Below are 16476 nucleotides of genomic sequence, written 5' to 3' on the forward strand. Positions count from 1 at the left end.
AGAGTGTTAAATGGATTTGATTATTTTTGTTGATGACTACTTATGCAATGATGGTATTGTTTGTTTTGAAATTAAGTTTAAAGAAACATTGAACTGGAAAAATGTTATCCATATTAATATGTTCCGAGTGATCCGATTTTACCTGCTGATGTTTATGGATTTATTTTTTATTAGACCTTTACATTTATTTTTTAATTTGAAATAACAAATTTTCCCTGCAGAAACCACCACTTATATCTATAAATACCATTAATGGGTTAAATATGTACCTTTAGCACTCTGGTGAGCCACACTAACCCACTCTTCCTTTTCACAGAGCCCCAGCGGCGCTAATAGGAGACTTAGCACGGCGGCTCCCAGGGCCTGGTCTAAAGGACATTTTCCTTAAGTGCAGACCTTGGGAGCCGCCACACTAAACCTCCTATTAGCACAACCATGGAATATAACAAACATAGCTCAGCACCTGAAGTCTCCCTCTGGGTAGTGCACGCTGGACTGGGGCCATGGCTTAAGCCCCTTGACAATATGGCAAAGAATACAAGTCCACAGCACTGTATATGCAAAACTTTATTAAAGCATACAGACAAGTAAATGTGCGACATTTCGGGCTCACACGCCCTTAATCATGCAAGGTTCATTAGTACACCTGTGATACCTTTATATGCCAAATCCACCTATCAACATACACCAAAAATGAACTATTCACTAAACATATATGTGCTAAACTCTATATATCGTCACCTAATGGACACATATAACATTAAACATCATATGTTAAAAAAAAACTTTTTTTTATTTTTTAAAACCATTTACCATTATATAAATGAGAGGAAGCATATGTTAATATGTTTCTAGATACAAAAATATGTATCAAGGACTATTACTAATATATAAATGAAAAACTTTTTAAACTAAATGTTAAGAAGAAGAAACCAGCATCCAAATGGGATAATTAAAAGGTATTTTCTAAGTTAAGGAATAGGAAGATAGAAGGCCTAGCAGCTAGCACTACTGACAAGTCAAAGTCTCTATTGAGGCCTCTAGGATACATAGAATCCAATCTAGGTATCCACAATACTTCCCTTTGGTTAAGGCACATCTCTCTCTATCACCTCCTGATCTTAAGGGCCAACATGGTCAATTATTTGCCAGCATAGCTGGTTGATTTGATGACCATGGTCCAGATAATGACATGCAACTGGGGCCTGTTTGTCACCCTTCCTAATATTAGACTTGTGCTGATTGAGGTGTTCTCTTACCTTACGTGTAGTTTCGCCTGTATAAATGTTCGCACATGGGCATTTGATCAAATAAATGACATACTTAGATTCACAAGTATAAAAGGATCGAATCCTTTGTGGGTGCACAAAATAATTGCCTTTAATTACTGAATTACAGTTTGTACATTCTAAACACGGGAAACTACCAAAACTCTTCTCAGTGATATATCTACTTCTTAATAATACGTGATACCCTATAAATTAGTGTTGATTTCAGAATACAGTCTATACAGTGATAGGGTATAACATATTATTAAGAAGTACTGTATTGGCATATTCTAAATTTTTTTAATAATGATATTAATAATAATATTCAAGTCTTTCAGGACCCCTTTTATAAAAGAGTGAGGAACCTTAAGGACGTTAAAAATGATTTAGGGTCCAATCGCAGTGACAATACTAGATATATCACTGAGAAGAGTTTTGGTAGTTTCCCGTGTTTAGGATGTACAAACTGTAATTCAGTTATTAAAGACAATTATTTTGTGCACCAATGGAATGACCAAAAGATTAGTATTCAATCCATTTATACTTGTGAATCTACATATGCCCATGGGTGAAAATTTATTTAGGCAAAATGACACGAAAGGTAAGAGAACACCTTAATCAGCACAAGTCTAATATTAGGAAGGGTGACAAGCAGGCCTCAGTTGCATGTTATTTTCTGTAACATAGTCATCAGATCAGCCAGCTATGCTGACATATAATTGACCACGTTGGCCCTTTAAGAGCAAGAGGTGATAGACAGAGGTGTCTTAAGCAAAGGGAAGCACTGTGGATACATATATTGGATTCTATGTATCCTAGAGGCCTCAATAGAGACTTTGACTTGTCAGTATTTTTATGAGTAGTGCAAGGCCCTGTATCTTCCTGTTTCTCAACTTAGATAATTCCTTTTAATTATCCCCTTTGGATGCCTGTTTCTTCTTCTTAACATTTAGTTTAAAAAGTTTTTCATTTATATTAGTTATAGTCCTTGATACATGTATTTGTATCAAGAAACATATTAACATATGCTGCCTCTCATGTATATACTGTAATGGTAAATCGTTTTAATAAATAAAAAAAGTTTTTATAACATATGATGTTTAATGTTATATGTGTCCACTAGGTGGTGATATATAGAGATTTAGCACATAAATGTTTAGTGAATAGTTAATTTTTGGTGTATGTTGATAGGTGGATTTGGCCTATATAGGTATCACATGTGTAATAATGAACCTTGCATGATTAGCACAACCAGGGCTCTGTGAAGAAGAGGAGCAAGCTAGCGTACAAGGTTAGTATTTAACCCCTTAAAGGTAGTTTAAAGAAAACTAATGAATACTGGCGGATTTCATCATTATTTTTTAGTTTTCTTTAAATTTCGTTGGTGCGTTGATTCTGATATTTATTTCTTTAAAACACAAGTTTCCTTTTTTCACTACAAATTTGCATTCATAACAAAACAAATGCACATCTCTAGTGTGTGCTATCTTAAAAATAAACCAGCAATTAACCACTCGACCTAAGTATTGCCTAATAATCATTGCTTTGTTTCAGCATAAGTTTTCAATAAAAAGTTATCTGATTTCACAGAATCCCCGTGCCCTCTTTTTTCAGTGCTAATAGGTATAAATTTGATGCACTTTCCGGCAGAAACAAGACCGTCTCCAGAATTTCTTTCCAATATAACTGGCAGACTATGATTTAAAGAGACACTAAACCCCAAAAAATGTCTCTCATGATTCAGGTAGAGAATACAATTTTAAATAACTTTCCAAATTACTTCTATTATCTAATTTGCTTCATTCTTTAGATAATCTTTGTTGAAGAAATAGCAATGCACATGGGTGAGCCAATCACACAAGGCATCTATGTGCTTCTACCAATCAGCAGCTATTGAGCATATCTAGATATGCTACTCAGCAAAGAATATCAAGAGAATGAAGCAAATTAGATAATAGAAGTAAATTAGAAAGTTGTGTAAAATTGCATGCTCTCACTAAATCATGAAAGAAAAAATTTGGGTTTCGTGTCCCTTTAAGGGAAATTACACTTTTCAGTTAAATAATGTTCACAAGAATAAATTCACTTAATCTCTCAGGTTTTAACTGGAAACAATTAATACAAAAGAGCACCACTTCAACTTCATGGAAATATTTATGGAAAAGAGTTCATTTAAAACTATTTAAATTGAATTTGAGTTAACTGAAAGTGCATGTTAAGCAAATTAGCTCAAATTTAAGCCAAAAAAAATATTTGTGCAGACCAATGGTAATAAAAGGTCAATAAGATAATGCTTAAAACGTGGTTTGAAGACTTGTGCAGACATTTGCAAAGTATTGCACAAAGAGTGACATTGGTAAGGCATGGTTAATATGTTTTGTTAAAGGGACAGTCTAGGCCAAAATAAACTTTCATGATTCAGATAGAGCATGTAATTTTAAACAATTTTCCAATTTACTTTTATCACCAATTTTGCTTTGTTCTCTTGGTATTCTTAGTTGAAAGCTTAACCTAGGAGGTTCATATGCTAATTTCTTAGACCTTGAAGGCCACCTCTTTTCAGAATGCAGTTTAACAGTTTTTCACCACTAGAGGGTGTTAGTTCACGTATTTTATATAGATAACTGTGCTCGTGCACGTGAAGTTATCTGGGAGCAGGCACTGATTGGCTAGACTGTAAGTCTGTCAAAAGAACTGAAAAAAGGGGCAGTCTGCAGAGGCTTAGATACAAGATAATCACAGAGGTTAAAAGTATATTATTATAACTGTGTTAGTTATGCAAAACTGGGGAATGGGTAAAAAAGGGAATATCTATCTTTTAAAACAATAAAAATTCTGGTGTAGACTGTCCCTTTAAATAGTGAAAAAGAGCCTTTATAGTATCATTATAATTATTACAGGTATACAAGTGCAGCTCATTTACATTTTCTAAAAACAACATAAATATGCATATGTTTTAGCCAAATATGTATGCTGTGTTGTAGAAATGTCAGCAGAGAGAGGCATAATAAAAACTATTTCAGTAACATATTCTTACCTCTCGCCCAGGGAGGAACTCCTTCTGGCAAGTACTCCTCAAAAAACAGGGACATAACTTTATTAGCGATTGCTCCAAATGCAAAGCCAAATGTCCATCTGTTGCTAAAGGTTCCAATGAGATCTAAAGGGCTGAGAACATTGGACAGATCAGGAGAAGGGTGATCATTTTGTTTGTGCTTTCTTGATTAAGCTACATACAGGGTAAATTAAAATAAATGCATTGGAATATATAGGTAAAGTAAAGAAAAGGAAAATGTTTCCAATTATCTTAAAGATTAGATTATGTAACTCTAATGAGAGTATTCAGGTACTGAACAATATTGAATCATTACATTTGCTCTGACCTATGCCACACAAGGCTTGGTAAAATTTCTGGCACAAAGAAATGCTTTCTATACATAGGAGATGGTGAACAAATTATTGCTGCAGTATGTTTTTTAAACCCAATAACTTCCTGAGACAGTACATGGGGAAAAGGCTCAACGCATGGGCTATACTTGAGACGTGCTTACTTAAAGGGGCAGTCTACATCAGAATTTTTTTTTGTTTTAAAAGATAGATAATCCCTTTATTCCCCATTCCCTAGTTTTGCATAACCAACACAGTTATATTAATATACTTTTTACCTCTGTGATTACCTTGTATCTAAGCTTCAGCAAACTGCCTTATTTCAGTTCTTTTGACAGACTTGTATTTTAGTCAATCAGTGCTGGCTCTTAGGTAACTTCACGTGCGTGAGCTCAATGTTATCTATATGACACACATGAACTAATGCCCTCTAATGGTAAAAAACTATTGGCTAGATTTAGAGTTCTGCGGCCAAAGGGGTGCGTTAGCTACGCATGCTTTTTTTCCCCCCGCACCTTTTAAATACTGCTGGTATTTAGAGTTCACAGAAGGGCTGCGTTAGGCTCCAAAAAAGGAGCGTATAGCATATTTACCGCAACTGCAACTCTCAATACTAGCGGTGCTTACGGACGTGGCCAGCTTCAAAAACGTGCTCGTGCACGATTTCCCCATAGGAAACAATGGGGCCGTTTGAGCTGAAAAAAAACTTAACACCTGCAAAAAAGCAGCGTTCAGCTCCTAACGCAGCCCCATTGTTTCCTATGGGGAAACACTTCCTAAGTCTGCACCTAAGACTCTAACATGTACCCCGAGTCTAAACACCCCTAAGCTTACACTTATTAACCCCTAATCTGCCGCCGCTGCTATCGCTGACCCCTGCATTTTATTATTAACCCCTAATCTGCTGCTCCGTACACCGCCGCAACCTACGTTATCCCTATGTACCCCTAATCTGCTGCCCCTAACACCGCCGACCCCTATATTATATTTATTAACCCCTAATCTGCCCCCCACAACGTCGCCGCCAGCTACCTACAATAATTAACCCCTAATCTGCCGACCGCACCTCACCGCTACTATAATAAAGTTATTAACCCCTAATCCGCCTCACTCCCGCCTCAATAACCCTATAAGAAATAGTATTAACCCCTAATCTGCCCTCCCTAACATCGCCAACACCTAACTTCAATTATTAACCCCTAATCTGCCGACCGGATCTCGCCGCTACTCTAATAAATTTATTAACCCCTAAAGCTAAGTCTAACCCTAACACTAACACCCCCCCTAAGTTAAATATAATTTAAATCTAACGAAATAAATTAACTCTTATTAAATAAATTATTCCTATTTAAAGCTAAATACTTACCTGTAAAATAAACCCTAATATAGCTACAATATAACGAATAATTATATTGTAGTTATTTTAGGATTAATATTTATTTTACAGGCAACTTTGTATTTATTTTAACCAGGTACAATAGCTTTAAGGGACGTCATCCAAGATGGCGTCCCTCGAATTCCGATTGACTGATAGGATTCCATCAGCCAATCGGAATTAAGGTAGGAAAATTCTGATTGGCTGATGGAATCAGCCAATCAGATTCAAGTTCAATCCGATTGGCTGATTGGATCAGCCAATCAGATTGAGCTCTCATTCTATTGGCTGTTCCGATCAGCCAATAGAATGCGAGCTCAATCTGATTGGCTGATCCAATCAGCCAATCGGATTGAACTTGAATCTGATTGGCTGATTCCATCAGCCAATCAGAATTTTCCTACCTTAATTCCGATTGGCTGATAGAATCCTATCAGCCAATCGGAATTCGAGGGACGCCATCTTGGATGACGTCCCTTAAAGGAACCTTCATTCTTCAGTTGGACGTCGGAACAAGAGGATGGATCCGCGACGGAAGTCTTCAAGATGGAGCCGTTCGTCATCGGATGAAGATAGAAGATGCCGCTTGGATCAAGATGGTTGCCGGTCCGGATCTCCTCTTCTTCCCGGATAGGATGAAGACTTTGGAGCCTCTTCTGGACCTCTTCAGCCGCCGATTGATAGAAGACTTCTGCCGGATTATGGATCGCCAGCCCCCGCTTGGGCTTGGATGAAGACTTCCGAGGCTTGGATCAAGACTTCGGAGGACGGATCGGTGAACCTGGCATGGTGAAGATAAGGTAGGAAGATCTTCAGGGGCTTAGTGTTAGGTTTATTTAAGGGGGGTTTGGGTTAGATTAGGGGTATGTGGGTGGTGGGTTGTAATGTTGGGGGGGGTATTGTATGTTTTTTTTTACAGGCAAAAGAGCTGAATTATTTGGGGCATGCCCCGCAAATGGCCCTTTTCAGGGCTGGTAAGGTAAAAGAGCTTTGAACTTTTTTAATTTAGAATAGGGTAGGGCATTTTTTTATTTTGGGGGTCTTTGTTATTTTATTAGGGGGCTTAGAGTAGGTGTAATTAGTTTAAAATTGTTGTAATATTTTTCTAATGTTTGTAAATATTTTTTTATTTTTTGTAACTTAGTTCTTTTTTATTTTTTGTACTTTAGTTAGTTTATTTAATTGTAGTTATTTGTAGGTATTGTATTTAATTAATTTATTGATAGTGTAGTGTTAGGTTTAATTGTAACTTAGGTTAGGATTTATTTTACAGGTAATTTTGTAATTATTTTAACTATTTTAGCTATTAAATAGTTATTAACTATTTAATAGCTATTGTACCTGGTTAAAATAAATACAAAGTTGACTGTAAAATAAAAATTAATCCTAAAATAGCTACAATATAATTATTAGTTATATTGTAGCTATATTAGGGTTTATTTTACAGGTAAGTATTTAGCTTTAAATAGGAATAATTTATTTAATAAGAGTTAATTTATTTCGTTAGATTTAAATTATATTTAAGTTAGGGGGGTGTTAGTGTTAGGGTTAGACTTAGCTTTAGGGGTTAATACATTTATTATAGTAGCGGTGTGGTCCGGTCGGCAGATTAGGGGTTAATTATTATAGGTAGGTGGAGGCGACATTGGGGGCGGCATATTAGGGGTTAATAAATATAATATAGGGGTCGGCTGTGTTAGGGGCAGCAGATTAGGGGTACATAGGTATAATGTAGGTTGCAGCGGTGTATGGAGCGGCAGATTAGGGGTTAAAAAAAATATGCAGGTGTCAGCGATAGCAGGGGCGGCAGATTAGGGGTTAATAAATATTATGTAGGTGTCGGCGGTATTAGGGGCAAATAGGGATAACGTAGGTTGCGGCCGTGTGCGGTCGGCAGATTAGGGGTTAAAAAATTTTAATAGAGTGGCGGCGATGTGGGGGGGCCTCGGTTTAGGGGTACATAGGTAGTTTATGGGTGTTAGTGTACTTTAGAGCACAGTAGTTAAGAACTTTATAAACCGGCGTTAGCCCAGAAAGCTCTTAACTACTGACTTTTTTCTGCGGCTGGAGTTTTGTTGTTAGATTTCTAACGCTCACTTCAGCCACGACTCTAAATACCGGCGTTAGAAAGATCCCATTGAAAAGATAGGATACGCAAATGGCGTAGGGGGATCTGCGGTATGGAAAAGTCGCGGCTGCAAAGTGAGCGTTAGTCCCTTTCCTGACTGACTCTAAATACCAGCGGTAGCCCAAAACCAGCGTTAGGAGCCTCTAACGCTGGTTTTGACGGCTACCGCCAAACTCTAAATGTAGCCGTATCAAAATGAATTTATATGAGGCGACCTTCAAGGTCTTAGAAATTAGCATATGAGCCTACTAGGTTTAGCTTTCAACTAAGAATACCAAGCGAACAAAGCAAATTTGGTGATAAAAGTAAATTGGAAAGTTGTTTAAAATGACAAGCCCTATCTGAATCATAAAAGTTTATTTTGGACTACACTGTCCCTTAAATTTTTTTATAACATACTATTTGTGCCCAGGCTAAGAAACTGGCATTGCCGTCCTTCCTGAAACCTTCTCATAACATATTACCAAGAATGGACAAACGGGGTTGGAAATTAAGATAATTGAATCTAATACAATACAGTCAAGGGACCTACAAAAAGACAAAAACAAAACAAAACAACAATAACAAAACCAATAACACAGGTTATGTCATTTTTTTCCCTTAAAGAATAAATTTATACTTAGAACCAGGCAATCAAATATCCTGGTGTCTTCAGCACAACCTCCTTCCAATGCTCCTTCTTCACATTCAAGGCTTTACTTGCTAGAGGTAATTTTCTGCCATCTCATGCTTCAATAAACAGCTGATACCATAGAAACCTCTGTATCCTCTGGTAGCCCAGGCATATGTTAACGGCTCAGTGCATCATTAAAAACAGCTCCATCATAATAAAAATAAATACTCTAGAGTTGCTCACTGATAGACATATTTTTTGCAGGGGAGATTCTAGACAATAATATTTGGATGTGCAAAGCTTGCAGCCTTTAGTTTTGGTTTCTGATCCCTCTTTTCATCATTTACCTCACTAATTTCTCTGTAAAGTTAAAATAGACCTTGCAAACTCAACGCATCTGACATTTTCTAGGTTTAGACTGCAGGAAAGAATGGGGGGTCCCTTGGAACAGTTTCTGGTTTTTGTGATACATTGATTAATCATTCACTAGCATTCAAATGGCACAATCTGTTTTTATAACATATACAATTAGACAAGTAGTATTATATATTGCAAAATAGCTATAAATGTACAAGCGCAAGCAACATCATTTTCATAGACATTAACAGAGATTTATGTTATTTCCATTTACAAAGTTTACATCTATCAATCTAACTATCCATCTATCTACCTTTCTATTGATCTATCTTTCTATCTATAAACCTTTCTTGATCAGTCTATCTATTTAATTATTATTATTTATCTGTAAACGACCACTGAATTATGTAGCAGTGGGTGCATAAGTAGTGGTTTAAAATGAAATTGTTCCATATTTCAAGAAAAGAGATAAAACCTAATAAATAAACAAACAAATCAATACAGGAAGGGGAAGGTTCCTGCTCTGAATATTCTATGATTCTTAGCAACTCTATGATACTTATGTATATAGAAATGAAATAACTTACATAACAATTCCAAAACGTCCATTGAGCAGTTGGATTTTGTCATCAATCATTGTTTTATTTTTACGTCTCTCGAGGAAGGACAGCAACAAAATAATAAGAATCTGAAACAAAAATATATATATCTTGAGAACCTGTGGTTGTGAGACAGAGGCTTGCTAACTTCGCTGCTGCCACAGAATTGACATGCCCTGCTCAATTTGTCACTCAAGAACAGGTGGAATTTCACAAGCCATTGCTTGTGCAATCATAAATTCAAGTAGCCAGTGCTTCATCACTGCTCTCAACATGGGCAGACAGGTTTCCTGCCTGAGAAGTTTGCCGAAATGTTCAAAAATGTGGGTCACTGTGCTGAATTATCCTTTTCCATCCATCCTTTACCTCTGATTTTGGTACTCTTTATGTTTTTGTACTGCCATTTATTCTTTCCAATGAGCCAATGAGAAGTCTGCTCTATTACAAAAGACTTGTCATAGCACTGTTCTAAAATGTGTTTGTATGTTATATTAGTTGAAAAATATTTTCAGGTTTACAGTCACCTTAAATTGACATGAAATCCAAAATGTTTCTTTTAATGAATCAGAACATACAAATTAAAACAACTTCCCAATTTACTTCTATCATCAAATGTTCTTTATTCTCTTGATATACTTTTTTTAAAGGAGCAATGACGCGCTACTAGGAGCTAACTGAGCCCATCAGGTGAGCCAATGCCAAGCTCCCAGTAGTGTATTTCTTCTCCTGATCCTGCTTAGAAATGCTTTTCAACAAAGGATACCAAGTGGAAGACGCAAATTAAATAATATAATTAAATGGGAAAGTTCTTTAAAATTGCATGCTTTATTTCCATACGGGAAGTTTCATTTTGACTTTACAGCCCTTTAAGCTCTTGAGCAACTTTAACAATTTAATTCCACTTTTAAACATGCAGCAGGCAAGACTGTAGCCTGTAGAATTACTCTATGCATAATTAAAACGTTGACTAGCGGTATCTGCAGCCCACTTTGCCATTCACAAATTGCCAAATTACCATTTTTTTATGTTTGGAACAGTTCTGATGCAATGTGTTACTACTCACCGAGGGGGCAAGGGAACAATGCAGAAACAAGTCCATGTCAATATATTCGTGGCACGTGCCATTTTCTGGTAGTGTTCTAAAATAAATAAATACAAAAATTATCACCACATACAACGTTATGCCAAGAAAGGAATATTTCAAACTTTTGATGTTTGAACATTTAAAGTTTAACATTTACACAAACAACTTACACAATACACAACTGAAAGTTTTATGGGTCATAAAACTTAATAAATTATACATCAAATATAAACTGTTTTTTTAAAAGTAACACGCCTAGATTTAGAGTTCTGCGGCCAAAGGGGTGCGTTAGCTACGCGTGCTTTTTTCCCCCCGCACCTTTTAAACAACGCTGGTATTGAGAGTTCTCAGAAGGGCTGCGTTAGGCTCCAAAAAGGGAGCGTACAGGCATATTTACCGCCACTGCAACTCTCAATACCAGCGGTGCTTACGGACGCGGCCAGCTTCAAAAATGTGCTCGTGCACGATTCCCCCATAGGAAACAATGGGGCAGTTTGGGCTGAAAAAAAAACCTAACACCTGCAAAAAAGCAGCATTCAGCTCCTAACGCAGCCCCATTGTTTCCTATGGGGAAACACTTCCTAAGTCTGCACCTAACACCCTAACATGTACCCCGAGTCTAAACACCCCTAACCTTACACTTATTAACCCCTAATCTGCCGCCCATGCTATCGCTGACCCCTGCATATTATTTTAAACCCCTAATCTGCTGCTCTGTACACCGCCGCAACCTACGTTATCCCTATGTACCCCTAATCTGCTGCCCCTAACACCGCCGACCCCTATATTATATTTATTAACCCCTAATCTGCCGCCCCAACGTCGCCGCCACCTACCTACAATTATTAACCCCTAATCTGCCGCCCCCAACGTCGCCGCCACCTACCTACAATTATTAACCCCTAATCTGCCAACCGGACCTCACCGCTACTCTAATAAATGTATTAACCCCTAAAGCTAAGTCTAACCCTAACCCTAACACCCCCCTAAGTTAAATATAATTTAAATCTAACAAAACAAAATAAAATAAATCTTATTAAATAAATTATTCCTTTTTAAATCTAAATACTTACCTGTAAAATAAACCCTAATATAGCTACAATATAACGAATAATTAATATTTATTTTACAGGCAACTTTGTATTTATTTTAACCAGGTACAATAGCTATTAAATAGTTAATAACTATTTAATAGCTACCTAGTTAAAATAAGTACAAAATTACCTGTAAAATAAATCCTAACCTAAGTTACAATTAAACCTAACACTACACTATCAATAAATTAATTAACTAAACTACCTACAATTATCTACAATTAAATCAACTAAACTAAATTACAAAAAAAAACAAACACTAAATTACAAAAAATAACAAACACTAAATTACAAAAAATAAAAAAGATTACAAGAATTTTAAACTAATTACACCTACTCTAAGCCCCCTAAAAAAATAACAAAGCCCCCCAAAATAAAAAAATGCCCTACCCTATTCTAAAATAAAAATTGTAAAGCTCTTTTACCTTACCAGCCCTTAAAAGGGCCTTTTGCGGGGCATGCCCCAAAGAAAACAGCTCTTTTGCATTTAAATAAACATACAATACCCCCCCAACATTACAACCCACCACCCACATACCTCTAATCTAACCCAAACCCCCCTTAAAAAACCTAACACTAAGCCCCTGAAGATCTTCCTACCTTCTCTTCACCACGCCGGGTATCACCGATCTGTCCAGAAGAGGGTCCGAAGTCTTCCTCCTATCCGGCAAGAAGAGGTCCAGAAGAGGCTCCGAAGTCTTCATCCTATTCGGCAAGAAGAGGAGATCCGGACCGGCAAAAATCTTCATCCAAGCGGCATCTTCTATCTTCTTCCATCCGGCGCGGAGCGGGACCATCTTGAAGCAGCCAATGCGGATCCATCCTCTTCCAACAACGTCCTAAGTCCGAATGAAGGTTCCTTTAAATGACGTCATCCAAGATGGCGTCCCTCGAATTCCGATTGGCTGATAGGATTCTATCAGCCAATCAGAATTAAGGTAGGAAAAATCTGATTGGCTGATTGAATCAGCCAATCAGATTGAAGTTCAATCCGATTGGCTGATCCAATCAGCCAATCAGATTGAGCTTGCATTCTATTGGCTGTTCCACAAAAGGCCCTTTTAAGGGCTGGTAAGGTAAAAGAGCTTTACAATTTTTATTTTAGAATAGGGTAGGGCATTTTTTTATTTTGGGGGGCTTTGTTATTTTTTGTAATTTAGTGTTTGTTTTTTTGTAATTTAGTTTAGTTGATTTAATTGTAGATAATTGTAGATCGTTTATTTAATTAATTTATTGATAGTGTAGTGTTAGGTTTAATTGTAACTTAGGTTAGGATTTATTTTACAGGTAATGTTGTACTTATTTTAACTAGGTAGCTATTAAATAGTTATTAACTATTTAATAGCTATTGTACCTGGTTAAAATAAATCCAAAGTTGCCTGTAAAATAAATATTAATCCTAAAATAGCTACAATATAATTATTATTTATATTGTAGCTATATTAGGGTTTATTTTACAGGTAAGTATTTAGATTTAAATAGGAATCATTTATTTAATAAGATTTATTTTATTTTGTTAGATTTAAATTATATTTAACTTAAGGGGGTGTTAGGGTTAGACTTAGCTTTAGGGGTCAATACATTTATTAGAGTAGCGTTGAGGTCCAGTCTGCAGATTAGGGGTTAATAATTGTAGGTAGGTAGCAGCGACGTTGGGGGGGCAGATTAGGGGGTAATAAATATTATGTAGGGGTCGGCGGTGTTAGGGGCAGCATATTAGGGGTACATAGGGATAATGTAGGTTGCGGCGTTGTGCGGTCGGCAGATTAGGGGTTAAAAAAATTTAATAGAGTGGCGGCGATGTGGGGGGACCTCGGTTTAGGGGTGCATAGGTAGTTTATGGGTGTTAGTGTACTTTAGAGCACAGTAGTTAAGAGCTTTATGTACCGGCATTAGCCCAGAAAGCTCTTAATTCCTGGCTTTTTTCTGCGGCTGGAGTCTTGTCGTTAGATTTCTAACGCTCACTTCAGCCAAGACTCTAAATACCGGCGTTAGAAAGATCCCATTAAAAAGATAGGATACGCAAATGGCGTAAGGGGATCTGCGGTATGGAAAAGTTGCGGCTGGAAAGTGACCGTTAGACCCTTTCCTGACTGACTCTAAATACCAGCGGGCGGCCAAAACCAGCGTTAGGACCCCCTTGGTCAGTGTACACCACATGTGATTAACAATACCACAGATCATTGTAGTTATAAGGATTTTATCAAGGACAATTCTGTTTTAGAGAGCAGATTTTTTACAGCAGCCCTGATTGGTCTACTTGTGTATGTTATATTACTTCATACAGTTCTTAAATTATCAGTAAACATTGCAAATATATATAGGATACTTATAGACAAACACACCATCAAAGTGCAAACTGAAATGAGAAAAAGATGAAGGGCTCCACATGCTGTCCCTATTTGAGGGGGATAGTTCCTAATTCTGAAATAGAATGCAAATAGAATGCAAATAATAGATTTGACTACTGCAATAAACTACTTACTGGCCTTTTTTCTTTCAATCCATCCTAAATGCCTCCTCCAGGCTAATCCACCTTTCCTGTTGCTCTGTATCTGCTGCACCTCTCTGCAAGTCCCTTCATTGGCTCCCTATTCACAGCAGAATTAACACCGCTCCCCACTACCAATCTTCTCTAATAAGCAAGTATACTCCAGCCCGCCCACTAAGATCTAACAATGACCTGCTCCTTGCACCTTCAACTATCACCTTTTCCCATGCTAGACTGCAGGACTTCTGTCGTGCAGCACCTACCCTCTGAAACTCTCTCCCTCGTGCTGTCAGGCTTCGCCCTAATCTTTCTTCATTTAGATGCTCCCGAAGACTTTTTTGTTTAGAGAAGCCTACCACTCAACTCAATAATAAATTAATTTCACTTCCCTTATCTAACTCTGCATTAACATCTTTCTCAATCTTGCATTCCTCACCTCCTGTTTCTCAACCTCCTACCCTTCTAGATTTTAAATTCCCATGGGAATAGGGCCCTAAACTCCTCCTCTATGTGTTTTTAAATGTTGTCCTGTCTCTTACAAGTTTTATATCATTGTTTTATTTTAATTAATTGTACCCATGGACAGCATTGCAGATTATGTTGGCGCTTCATAAATAAAGTATAATAATAATAATATTAGACCCACCCATAGATCACCCAGATACGACCACAAAACACCCAAACATGCCCACCAACCTTTTAAACACATCCATAATCCAGCCTGCTATCCACTCTCACACTCACTGGAAGTTCAACATGGCACCTCATGGCAAAGAACTCTCTGAGGATCTGAAAAAAAGAATTGTCTCTAACATCCACCAGCTCTGTGATGTTATCATGGAGTAGTGGAAGAGGACTCCAGTGGCAACCTGTGAAGCTATGGTGAACCCCATGCTCAAGAGGGTTAAGGCAGTGCTGGAAAATAATGGTGGCCGCACAAAATATTGACACTTTGGGCCAAATTTTGACATTTCCACTTAGGGGTGTACTCACTTTTGTTGCCAACGGTTTAGACATTAATGGCTGTGTGTTGAGTTATTTTAAGGGGGAAGCAAATTTACATACAGGTTGTACACTCACTACTTTACATTGTAGCAAACTGTAATTTCTTCAGTGTTGTCACATGAAAAGATATAATAAAATATTTACAAAAATGTGAGGGTGTACTCACTTTTGTGAGATACTGTATATATATATATATATATATATATATATATATATATATATGTTATGTCAGAAATCTTTTGGAAACATATTTACATGTCCCTAAATTCGTCTTTTTGTTCTAAACAATGTTGTCTTTCATATATCTGTGTTTATTTATACCACTATATGTATAAAGTGTAAATTTATTATTATTCTGAGCAGGAATAATTGCGAATATAAGCAGGGTATCATATATATTTGTTTTCAATCAATGGATATTTTAAGAGCTGGGCCAGTTTTCTCTCTGCACCTGTGTAACCCCTCCTGATTGCAGTCTAGTTTTAAACACCACCCTACAGAGGTGTTAAAAAATGGGCTGGCATATAAGATGACATTTCTTAATGAAAATGAAATTCAAGAGAAGGAAGAAAAACACTAAAAATAGCATGACAGTAAAGAGGTGATTTTTTTTATGTATCTGATTCATGACAGTTTAATGTTAGGTAGACTATCCCTTTGAGCTATGAGCGTAAGATTATATTGAATCAAACATCATTCGAATTTTAAAATCATTGTCTAAAATATTACACTGTGTGTCCTAATATCATTATCAATGTTTAACTTTAATACTAATTTCACATATACATACTTTCAAAGTATAATACACAATGTAACAACTGGCACTTACAAGTTCTGATGAGTGATCAATGACACAAGTATCGAGCAATTTGATTTGTTAGTGATAGTATAAAATGTATATTTAAATCAGATTGACTGATGTCATAAATCATGTGATTATGCATTTCCCAATCAAAATTGGTGAAAAATCTCACTAGTTTGTGGGTTGTTTTTGAGTATTGTGTCAAATTTGGTGCGAAAAGTGTTACGTCAAATTTGGTGCGAAGTGGTACTTGTATTACATGCCTTAAACATA

General features: G+C 36.7%; 1 protein-coding gene across 1 annotated transcript in view; it reads right to left on the minus strand.

The window, feature by feature from the left end:
* LOC128649438 (stimulated by retinoic acid gene 6 protein-like) overlaps window positions 1-16476 on the minus strand; it is a 154445-nt gene that overhangs the window by 96339 nt on the left and 41630 nt on the right. Inside the window, exons 2-4 of the mRNA XM_053702706.1 lie at window positions 10791-10866; window positions 9716-9816; window positions 4306-4436 (exon numbers count right to left, since the gene is read on the minus strand). Of these exons, the coding sequence (XP_053558681.1) occupies window positions 4306-4436; window positions 9716-9816; window positions 10791-10866 (308 nt within the window). The remainder of the gene's footprint in view (window positions 1-4305; window positions 4437-9715; window positions 9817-10790; window positions 10867-16476) is intronic.

Source organism: Bombina bombina, chromosome 2 (genome assembly GCF_027579735.1).
Source record: "Bombina bombina isolate aBomBom1 chromosome 2, aBomBom1.pri, whole genome shotgun sequence".
Lineage (NCBI taxonomy): Eukaryota > Metazoa > Chordata > Amphibia > Anura > Bombinatoridae > Bombina > Bombina bombina.